This window comes from Sander lucioperca, chromosome 7 (genome assembly GCF_008315115.2).
Source record: "Sander lucioperca isolate FBNREF2018 chromosome 7, SLUC_FBN_1.2, whole genome shotgun sequence".
Classification (NCBI taxonomy): Eukaryota; Metazoa; Chordata; class Actinopteri; order Perciformes; family Percidae; genus Sander; species Sander lucioperca.
In genome coordinates, this window is record NC_050179.1 from 16,369,859 (window position 1) to 16,381,114 (window position 11,256).

The 11,256-nt window shown below is 38.5% G+C and overlaps 1 protein-coding gene across 2 annotated transcripts; it reads left to right on the forward strand.

Annotated features, from left to right (window-relative positions):
- Positions 1-1,771: 1,771 nt before the first annotated feature.
- ube2na (ubiquitin-conjugating enzyme E2Na) lies at positions 1,772-7,976 on the forward strand. Of its 2 annotated transcripts, XR_004897937.1 has the most exons (5): positions 1,772-1,914; positions 6,300-6,546; positions 6,948-7,088; positions 7,747-7,896; positions 7,927-7,976. XR_004897937.1 is itself a non-coding variant. In XM_031317056.2 (4 exons), exons 1-4 carry the CDS (start codon positions 1,885-1,887, stop codon positions 7,791-7,793), a joined length of 465 nt encoding a protein of 154 aa, XP_031172916.1. In that variant the 5' UTR covers positions 1,772-1,884; the 3' UTR covers positions 7,794-7,917. The 2 variants fall into 2 exon arrangements, 1 of the variants encoding a protein (XP_031172916.1); XM_031317056.2 differs by lacking the exon at positions 7,927-7,976 and having other exon boundaries at positions 7,747-7,917.
- The last annotated feature ends 3,280 nt before the right edge of the window (positions 7,977-11,256 follow it).

The following is an 11,256-nucleotide window of genomic DNA, read 5'->3' on the forward strand; positions in this document are numbered from 1 at the left end:
CAGACATGTCAGGAGGAGGAGCTCCAAGTCCCCTCCAATCTATAGCTCCCATTCAGCCTGCAGTGCAAAAACAGTGAAAATGCAGCTGTAACATACAGCCTTATTGGCTCATGGAAGTGTTAGGTCTAATTCATGCTTTGTTTTGTCTAAGACATAGACAAATAGAGTAGCTGCGGTACACAAAGTTTGGCTTTTCAACTTTTGTCCAAATCAAGCAGACAAAAAAGATTCATGTTTAAAATGTATGAAATTGACAAATAATGCACTGCCATATTAATGTTAGTAGCAAAGATACTTTTAGAGTTCTGCATCTCAGATGTTGTAATGCATAAACTGAACTTTGGTGCAAACATGTTGTGACAACTTAGCAACTGTACAAAAAGCATTCAAAGTGTCCATTAAAAATGAGCACTATCACAGTGTAAAAATACTCAATAAAAGTCCAATAATACTTGGGTGAAAATAAATATTGGCTGAAAATAATCTTAAGAGTCCCAAACAAAAGGACTTTCTCACCCAATTCTTTAATTATGTGTGTGTAAAATGGTTGTAACCACAACTTTAATGTTGTATTATCATAATTTCAGGTTACAGTCTGATCTCGTGCTTTATTTGGTTCATTTGGTGTTAAACCATGAAGGCTAAACAAGAAAAAAAGAAAAATTACTTTTTTATAGATTGAAAATAAGAAGATGAAAAATAAACACATGACTTCTGTCCATATTGTCGTTTTCATAAAATCTGTTTTCAGCATTTCTCTAACTGAATCTTTATCCCACAGAAAGCATTTCAAATGCATGTTCCACATCAGTTCAAAAACTTTTCACAGAAATACATTTATAATAAATGAATTGTTTCTCTGCCAATATATCACAAAATCCAGAGAATTCATTAGTGTCATTATTCTTTAGTTTGTTAGTTAAATATATTTCTTGGACTTTCTCAGACTTTCTCTGAAAATATATTTCTCTGACTTTGTGACAAAATATTTATTAAAAGACCAAATTGATTTCCAGTTAATATGGTGAAAGTGAATATTCAAATTGTGCTTACCAAAAGGAATTGCAGGGCTATTAAGCATAGTCGGATGTATCTGTTGGTATATGTTTATCCTTTATATTGATAAAGCTAGCTATAGGTACATAGCTACAATTTGTATTTATTGGCTTTATTGGCATGATGTTATGCTATAAACATGTTGCCAAAGCAAAAATATGTATTGCTCTGTGACATGCAGTAACACATTCTCCTGCCAGTTTTACTATAGTGCTGTCTTCTCCCAGAAGGGTTTGAATTAGTCTGAAATTCTCTGACCACTAAATGATAGCATTCTAGTTTTTTGATTGGCTTTCTGTTTTCCGCTGCTTGAAATATCTTTATTATCTTTGTCTAAGCTAGGCCTATTTGTTTTACTTGTGAGTTGGAAATTATTTTCATAGCATCACTTTGACATGTGAAAATGATTCCCTCATTTGTTCCATTCCAGGTATTTTTATCTGGGTTCAGATAGTTTCACTTTTCTAGGTAGCCTATATAGGCTACTACTCCATACTATAGCCTATATTGTGTATGTATTATGCTCTAGTATTGGTGTGAATCTTATCTGACTTGATCAAGTGGTTCCAAAATGTGATTGTTCTTCTTAAATTTAAATTAAGAGGGGAAATTGGCTGAGTTCTGCTCTGCACTCGTGGTATTGGCAGTTTCTATGGACTCTAAGTATGTTTTTACAGAGCTCAAGGAAACATTTTCAATTGGGTTTGAGTCCCAGTCATTGCTCCTGTCCATCCGCTGCTATGACGCAGAGAACCCGGAAGACGTGTGTTTGCTGTCAATGCCAACGACAGAGAGGAGGCACAGCTGAAACCCCGCATTTAAGACAAGATGGCAGGACTGCCCCGTAGGATCCTTAAGGTAATTATTTCGCACTTTAAGCAGCATCATGTGTCACTTTTCTATCACGGCCAACATTGTACTTAAACAGTCTAAAGTCCCAGTGCTCTGCTCATTACCAGTTCTTTGTGCTAACGTTAGCATCCAGCTCGCTAGCGCTAGTTTGCTAAATTAACTTCCGTTTCATTCCTGTGCCCAGATACACCGAGACACGGTGGGTTAAAAATACATCAACCCTTCGTGAAAATGGCAGATTAATGTACTGTGTGACGGGCTGATCTTTTCTAAATATACTTTACAAGGACAAGTGTTCTCCAGTTGCTACTGATCAAAAGTGTTATGCTGGCTAACTGTGCTAACCCTGGCTAGTTTGTTAGCTTGTGTTTGGACGATAATAAAAATAATAAAAAAACAGGAACAAGCTAAAGCTAGCCTGGTAGCCTGATACTCTCCGTATTTATAATTTTCATTTAAGCATACATGAATTTAGCTAATATTGGATGTTTGCCTCTTGTACTCGTTTCTTTTGACAGCGTTTTCGTCTTTTCATTTAGCTAAGTTAGTGAAGTTCTTAAGTGTACCATTAGCCAACTAGGAGTTAAATGTTAGCTAGTAGTTACGTTACCATATCTTAGTCGTACATGTGGTAACCTAACAAAGTGATATGGGGCAACAGTTTGCGCCTGTGATCAGAAATAACTTCCACTGACTCAATTGGGCAGCATCAGAAAGTGATGTGCGCCATCTAACCACAAGTAAGATGTCTGCACAGCATATATTTAAATATGCTAATTAGTTAGCTACATCCCCAGCCTTTTAATCAATATTATACAGTGTCGCTTGACAACTGCCTTCCATTTCCTGCACCTCCTAAATGCAAACCCATAATTACAGTACCAGAACTGGCTAATGTCATGACAGCCATTGTAGTCAGCGAAAATGTGTGTTCACAAGCAAGGACAAAAACAGTAGTTGCATTTTATCTCTACGCTATTATGACATTTTAGTGGACACACAGGATTTGAGAGGAGCTCTGATTACTTGGCAAACTGTGTTGTGTTGTTTATCTTATGTGATCAGAAGTTATGATTTCAGTTAGGTTTGTACTTAATGTTTTCATTATTCATTAATATGAATTAAATGATTAATCATTTGGTCTATAAAATGTAAAAAAAAAAAAAAAAAAAACTTAAGTTCCCAGATACCAGGGTAATGTGTTGATACTGCTTCCACTGTCTGACCAGCAGCCACAAATCCCCAAATATGTCATTTATAATCTTATGAAACACAAAAGCTGACAGTCTTCTATTTGTAAACCCACTATTTTATTAGTTGATTCTTAATTTAGGTTTTTGATTGACAAGCCTTACAGATGCCATTTACCCTTTCCTTTTTCTTTGGGGAAACCGTTAAAGTGCCCATGCTGTAAGTTTGTGCATTTACAAATAACAGTCATTGCTTTTGTGCATATTCACTGAAATTACATCTTATGATTGGTAAAGGAATAGTGCTTAGCCTGTATTGTGTTTATAGAGAGAGCATTATCGGAACATGAATGGTAGGATAGGACTGCACAATGAATCGAAATTTGATAAAAATCGCAATATGGCCTGCTGCAATTTTTAAATCGCAGGAGGCATTTGTTAAAGGTAGTGCCAAAATACCATTTTAAATTAAATATTGTTGTGCTGCAGAGATGTCCTGAGGCCTGTACTACGAAGCAAGATTTGGCTTTAACGAGCTAACTTCAGGTTCAACCCAGGGTTTTATGTATCACGTGTTACCGTGTTCAATCACCATGGTAACCTATGCTGAACACCTAACCTGGTCGGGAGCAGGTTATGTTGGAGATCAGAGATCAACCGGTGTAAAAGCACCGCCTACTGACTAATCAATACTCGACTGATAACGGCCTCACCGTTCTTAGAAGATCAGGCGGAGCTCGGTGCGCAGAGAGAGAGGGAGAGAGGGAGAGGGGGAGAAAGGGGTGCGCACATAAAAGTTAAACATTTAGAGACCGACAACCCCGTTAGCATTCCCTGATGTGTATATTTATGAAATACATAGATTGTAATGGGAGGGAATTACATATCGGCTCGGCTTCTTGAGCCGTGTGTTGCCAACGCGCACATCAGTGTGAATTATGTTTTTATATCTTTTATTTGCTCTCACGATGGCTTCCCACTGCCAGGGTTGCAACTGAAATAACAGGCTAAAGCAACGGCAGTTTATGGAAAGTGCACAAGTGTAATTATGGTCAGATCTTGTGCCTGACTGATGGGGAAGTGATATTAATAAGCGTTGTGATTTATGCATTTACAGTGTCAGCTATTTTTTTGCCAGCTTTCCTTCCTGTTTTAGGAAGCTGCGACTGTATTGCGTTTTGTCTGCAAAAACCTGTGTCTGTGTTCTTCATATTTATGTAGAATTATAATTTCCTCTTCTCATGTAAAATATGCGGCTCTGGTAGATGTTTGTGATTGGTTGTGCTGCGCAAACACCGCCTCTTTTATGTGAACGCGCGCATCGCTGGATTGGGAAACCCTGGGTTGATTGAACTAGTTGTTAACCACTGTCGTGACACAGCTTATGCGGGACCGCGGTTGTTAGGTTAGGTGAAGCCGGGTAACTGAAATCAATCCAGGGCACGGTGATCTTGATTCGTAGTACAGGCCTCTGGCCTACACATCATATTCTACAGACTTAAGAAAACATCTTTGTTTGATACAGATCCCAACAAAAATCACGCAATAGGCCTAATCATTTTAGCATTTTTCAATAAAAATGAGAATAATTATGTAAAAATGATCAACAATCGCAATTTGATAGTTTTTCAAAATCGTTCAGCCCTAGTCTAATAGAAGGTTGCACAGGTGGGTGAGTATGCAGACTGGGGACTAGTGTTGGTGGGAAAAGGTGGAAGAGTTGGGAACAGTACTTAGCAGACCGAGCCCTTGAGCCCTCAGAGCGTGTGACTGGGACTGGGTGCCCCTCTCCCGTCTGTGTTTTCACTGCGTGGTTTTGTCTGTGGGTTATCTGAAACATTTCAGGAATCTCACTCTCAGTTGCATTCAGGAAAAGAACGCCCAAAACAAGAGTGCCGGCTGTTGGCAAACTTTATTTGATGCTTTTTTTTTAATCCATAGTTGTTATGTTATTTATTTATTTATTGTTCTGTTGTTGTGATGAACGATGCATCTATTGCACAATGCTGCATTTCAAACAGGCACAAGGGGATACTTGGTTTTTAGATTGGGAAATTAAAGGCCCTCATAGACCAGGATAATTGTAGTATCAGCACCACAGAGAAGGAGAATGGTGAATGTACAGTGAAGAAGAGTAGAGAACACTGCAATTTATCATTTATACTGACAACGTGCATGTGCATACTAGCAAGCTTGAATGTAGTTTTCTTGTTAGAGACCTCTTATCAGGTGCGCCACTCTCATGCTGCCTCATGCATACCATAAGAGATGTTCCTCTTTAACAGTAAAGATGTGTTTCTGTAGGTCACGTGGCTGTCACTATGAGTTGGGAGAAGCCTTGCTGCAGTGGCTGATGGGTATGAAAGTAATGGTCTCCTGTGGTCCGGTGGCTGAGTCAGTGTCACCTCTAAAAAGACAGTTACATAGTGCACAGAGAGTCTTCAGCATTGAGCCACCACTGCAGTCAAAGCCCCCCTCCCCTCTGTGTTAAAGCAGACTACAGTCCACCTCCTGCCTAACATCTCTTTGGTGAAAATATGTAATAGTGACACAACTTTCTGGCAGCTCTCACGTGTGGGCAAGGGCTTTTATAAATCTTTTGAATGAATAATGTTGAATTAATAACAAGTTTTACTAATATCAAATAAAAATTCCTAAAGGATGTTTCACTTAATATGAGATGCATATATTGTTTAGATTCAGTGATGTGTCGTTTCCAGTTAGTTGAACTGTAATGCTTGATACATGTGTAGCCTAGATCTCTATAAATCCCAGCTTTATTTGTTGCGTCATAATTTATTACTAAGGATTGCACTGTTTCCAAGTGTCTGCAGTCACTGAAGGATATGACCATCAAATACTTCAACCCAGATTCAAAGTGTATACATTTGGTCCCCCTTATTGCTTGGCTTGTGGGGTATGACATATGCTCTATGCTGCACCTCCGTTAAAAATCCAACTATTTTCAAGTTTTTTCACCTTGTGCAATCATGCCTGAACACTAGTAGTTGCATCCCTACTGAAATATAGAGTTCAAAAGCGTTCCTCCTTAAACACACATCTCTGCCTGAAAAGCCATACTATGGTAGTGACAGTGCATTTTGCAGTGCAAAGTGAAAGCACTTTGTGGCAATGACTTGAAATATGGTGGCACCAGCATCATTTATTTATTTTTTTTTTCTCTGTCTTTTTCTGTACCAGGAAACTCAACGTTTGATTGCAGAGCCTGTCCCAGGCATCGAGGCAGAGCCAGATGAAGGCAACGCCCGCTACTTTCATGTGATCATTTGTGGACCTCAGGACTCACCTTTTGAGGGGGGCACATTTAAACTCGAGCTCTTTTTACCAGAGGAGTATCCCATGGCTGCTCCGAAAGTGCGCTTCATGACCAAAATATATCACCCCAATGTAGACAAGTTGGGGAGAATATGTCTAGACATTTTGAAAGGTAAGTCAATTCTCTGTAATGTCCCAGTTCATGCTTGGCCAGCTATGTCGGATATACATGGTGCTTTACCTTAAAGGACCCATTTTCAACTGACAGAAAATGTCTTTTCCCCTGTTCTGTTTTTGGTCTGTTGAGTCAGGCTTGTTACTGTAGGAAAGCCTGTATGTATTCTGTCCTCTAATGTTTGGCCTGTGAATGGATTGAGGGATTTGCCAATTTCATCTTGCTCAAAAGATCAAAGGCCTCTTACGTTACACTTGTGGCCCCTAACTGGAGCTTTGTGCCACTACTACTGCGTATCAGCACTGTCTCTTCATTGCCCCTGCAGCTTAAAACACGCTATTGTCCCTCTGCTTTTCTTGGTCTCAACTTATTAATCCCTCTGTTCTTCATTTTGTCAGATAAATGGTCACCAGCTCTGCAGATTCGCACAGTGTTGCTGTCAATCCAGGCATTACTAAGTGCACCCAACCCTGATGATCCCCTTGCAAATGACGTTGCAGAGAAGTGGAAGTCCAATGAAGTTGAAGCCATAGAAACAGGTGAGAGGGTCAACAGAGGGTTTATTACACTTTCCATCCTTTCCTAGTTCTATCCCCATCGTCATTTGGATTATAGGAATATCCCAGTATAAATACACACACACAGGAACAAAACAAAAAACCACTAAATACGATTTACTTTGCTTTTTAAGGTAGGTTTTTGTGTTTGGTATCATATTACTTTCTTTTTTTTAAATCTTAACTAGAATTATTTATATCATATCCTTATTGTATACTGTATTTCTGTTACTGAAATGTGGTGAAACTACAGCACTCCAACACTGTAATGATCACTAAAAATGTACTCAAAAGATTGTTTTCATTTTAAAAACTTTTAGAAGATAAACATGTCCCACCAACTTCTGTCCTAACTGTTGACTGGATACAGTGGCATAAGATGAGGTTATTGCAGTAAAGGCAATAATAAAACCTGATTTAATCTGCAAGCAGCAATAAGGCGACTTAATTTGTGTCTCCCAATTTTATCATGAAGTGAAAAAACTATAATTTAGAATTGCTTGAATTTTGGTGTGTGGGAGTCATTATGATAAACTTGTCGTAATGCACGCTTTGTACAAAAAATAAAAATGGCCATATTGGTGAATAATTTGACGTAACTCATGTTCATATTCAGTTGTTGTTTTGTTTAACTTTGCAGCCAGGTCATGGACCAGGCTTTATGCTGGAAGCAGAAATGAAGTGTAAAGCAGCTCAACAAGTGGAAATCAAGTGCGATTCCTTATGCTCTGCCAAGACCTCTTCCTACTTCATTTACATTTAAAGGACACCGTCTTGAATATATATAAACACACACATATATATATATATATATATATATATATATATATATATATATATATTATAAAATAAACGTGAATATATGGTAAAGGAAAAAACAACTGCTGACAATTGGTGATTTAAATGCGCACTAGTAATGAAATGACTCGTCTTGTCCTTACTCACTGTTGAAATGCATGGGCAGAGGGTTTAGATCTACTCACCTGGCTTTCTTTGTCCATTGATTTTGGGTAGCTTTTGCCAACTGCTGCTTTAACGAGCACATTTAAGGGGGAGGGGGGCGTGTCATACATCCCACATTTTCTTTTATTTTTTTGGGGTGGGGGTGTGAGTTTGGGGGCCCTGGAGCCTGACTAGATGCGGTCAATATTGTATACTTTTCACATTTCTTTTAACTTTGGTTTCTCGTGTTGCTGTTTTGTTTAAAAAAAAAAAAAAAAAGCAGCTAACTACTACTAGCCCGCTGTATTTAGACACTCACTTGGAGGCCGACCAACCAGAGTTTTGTGCTGTGTAGATGGCCCAGCAGGACGCATAGTATATCGTAGCCCTGCTTCTTCTTTAAGTCATATCTGGCTGTATTCAATACAAAATAATATGACTAAAAACAAACTGAGCCTGTCACATTAACTTTTTCAACCACTCTCTCACTGTAGGCTTGTGGATGGCATGAGAGAGTGTGGAGGGTAGGGTGGACATTGTGGACCTTTCCTTGGTTTTAGCACACGTTTTAATATATCCAGTCTTTTATATGTGAATCTTTCTTGCTATTGCCATACTAATTACCTTGCTTTTCCCCCAATATGTCATCACAGTTTAATGCTACTGTACAAGACTCAGTGGTTCACTTATTCCATTGGCATTTATTTCACAACACAGTGGTTACATTTAAGCTGTCAGTTGTTTGATGACGAGAGTGGTGGTGGATAGGGTGGGGTACTGAGGGACTGATCTGTATGAGAGGAGACGCTGAGTCGGTACGGGATTAAACTCTAAAAGGTCACTGAAGGCTTGACTCTCAACTGTCGTGATTGGTCTTTGGCTGAAAAGTCGGTATTCAATTCACTGTTTGTGAATTCATTATTTCTATTAATCTGGGGAGGAAATGTTTTCCTGCTCTCAGAATGCTATGAAACAGTCCACCTGCATACCTTTATGTTCTGTAAATAAAATCTGTTGATTAATAAATAATTGTCTGGGTGTAATTCTTGATTTGACACATGCATGTCACTTACTCACCTGAAGGATTATTAGGAACACCTGTTCAATTTCTCGTTAATGCAATTATCTAATCAACCAATCACTTTGCAGCTGCTTCAATGCATTTAGGGGTGTGGTCCAGGTCTAAACAATCTCCTGAACTCCAAACTGAATGTCAGAATGGGAACGAAAGGTGATCTAAGCAACTTTGAGCGTGGCATGGTTGTTGGTGCCAGACGGGCTGGTCAGAGTATTTCACTTTTAGTATCCCATTTTTATTTAATCAGCAGTTGTTACCTCCCTCCTTTCCAGTGGACTATTATTTAATCAGTGTGTGAAGGTTGAGATGGCCCAGTCTGAACTGAACCTGCTGGGTACTAGAAGTGTGCCCTGTCTTTTCCAACAAAACAGTTCTTTATACAGATGATATTATTTTCTACAGTGTCGCTGATACAGTGTTGCAAATCTAACCAAAGTCATACTGTTCTCTAAACTTTGTGCCTAATGCCCTCACACAGTTATCAACCTGAGCTGTATGTCCTCAAATGGCTCTGTTCCAGTCAGATTATGTTCAAAGGAGTCTTCAGAGAGAAAATTGTAGCCTGCATGCTCCTATGCCCATGACATTTTAATAATTATCTCTGCAAAGCGAGCATGGTATGGTTCATTTTAATCCTCATGTGAGCCATAGTGCTGCTTTGGGTGTGGGCTTTAGTATTTATTTATTTTTTTTTTAGTAAAGCCCTCTCTTATTTTAAAAGCACTTTTCTTTGGTTTCTACCAGAAATCAGTGTCCTAAAGTTCTGAATGTCAACCACGTCCTGATTGTGGACAGCCTTGAAAAGTCTACAATGAAAAGACACATCCAGCTAATCAGACATTGTCACTTCTAACACCTCGAAACATGTTCACCTTTGAACACATCCTGTGGCTTAGTGTTCGGGTGTGTGGGACCCGTTTTCAATGTTTGCTAAAAGAAAAAAATATGCTATTTATTATTTCTTCTAACTCAAACTTCTGTGAAGAACATAAAACACACACACACACACACACACACATATATATATATATATATATATATATATATATATATATATATATATATATATATATATATATAATTTTCAATGACTGCACACGGTAACACACACACACACACACACACACACACACACAACTATTACATATGAGGTGTTCAGGTCTGCTGGACCCGAGTGTAACAACTGTGTATTAATTGTAGGTGCTATGAAACTTAACTGTATCCTCCTCCTAACCGGGCCTGCTGTGTATCTGTGCGTCTCTGTGTGACTGTGTGTGTCTGTGTCTGTGCGTCTCTGTGTGTCTGTGTACGGGAATGTTGTCTTTCTGCACCTGCTATTCCCACACAAAGTTACAAAATTGTTACATTTCAAGCACTTTCACCTGTTCTGATTAAGTTCTAAGAAATGAGCACCAACAATGATCAAAATCTTGTTTCTATTTTTTTTTTAACCTTTTTATATTGAATTTCCTTGTTTTCTCACAAAAAACGAAAATGATCATAAATGTGATCTCACAGGGGTAAATGGCAAATATAAACCATAAATGATATATATATATATATATATATATATATATATCATTGGTAATTGAGTTAAAGTAAACATCTGTTAAGTATTTTTACATAAATTCTTATGGCTGTATTGATTTAAAAGCCTAATAATGTGGTGGGTCCACCAGACCCGGGAACATCGGCTGTGTAACACAAAATATGAACACCACACAAGGGTTAAAGACAGTCCACATCCACTAGAGGGAAGCCCCGAGCTTTGTAACTAACATGTATACCTGTGTATACTCAGCAGCAATACATACAAGAAGCATTCTGCTGTAAATAACCGCTACCAGTGAGCGTTACCACCACCAGACCAGACTGCTGCACTGAACTAAACGTTTCAGCGTTAGTGGATATAGGTCTGTTAATGCTTGATCTTAAAACTGCAGAGAAGGACCCCTTCAGTTACTGTGGGAAGTTTGGTAATCATGATAATCCAAATGCGATTGGTAAAGATTTTTTTTAGCGCATGGCATGAACCTTGGCTGCCAAGATATGAGTTAAGGCAGCAGGTCATTTCTGGTATAAAAGTAAACAGTAAATGTTGAGGCACGGTTTATTTGGGCTATTTATGTT

What these genes read in the sequence shown, in the direction of transcription:
- ube2na (XM_031317056.2), top strand. Translation starts at nt 1,885, where the DNA reads ATGGCAGGACTGCCCCGTAGGATCCTTAAG. An exon ending in TGCCCCGTAGGATCCTTAAG is followed by an intron (nt 1,915 to 6,299) that starts GTAATTATTTCG and finishes TTTCTGTACCAG; the next exon opens with GAAACTCAACGTTTGATTGC. An exon ending in AGTTGAAGCCATAGAAACAG is followed by an intron (nt 7,089 to 7,746) that starts GTGAGAGGGTCA and finishes TTAACTTTGCAG; the next exon opens with CCAGGTCATGGACCAGGCTT.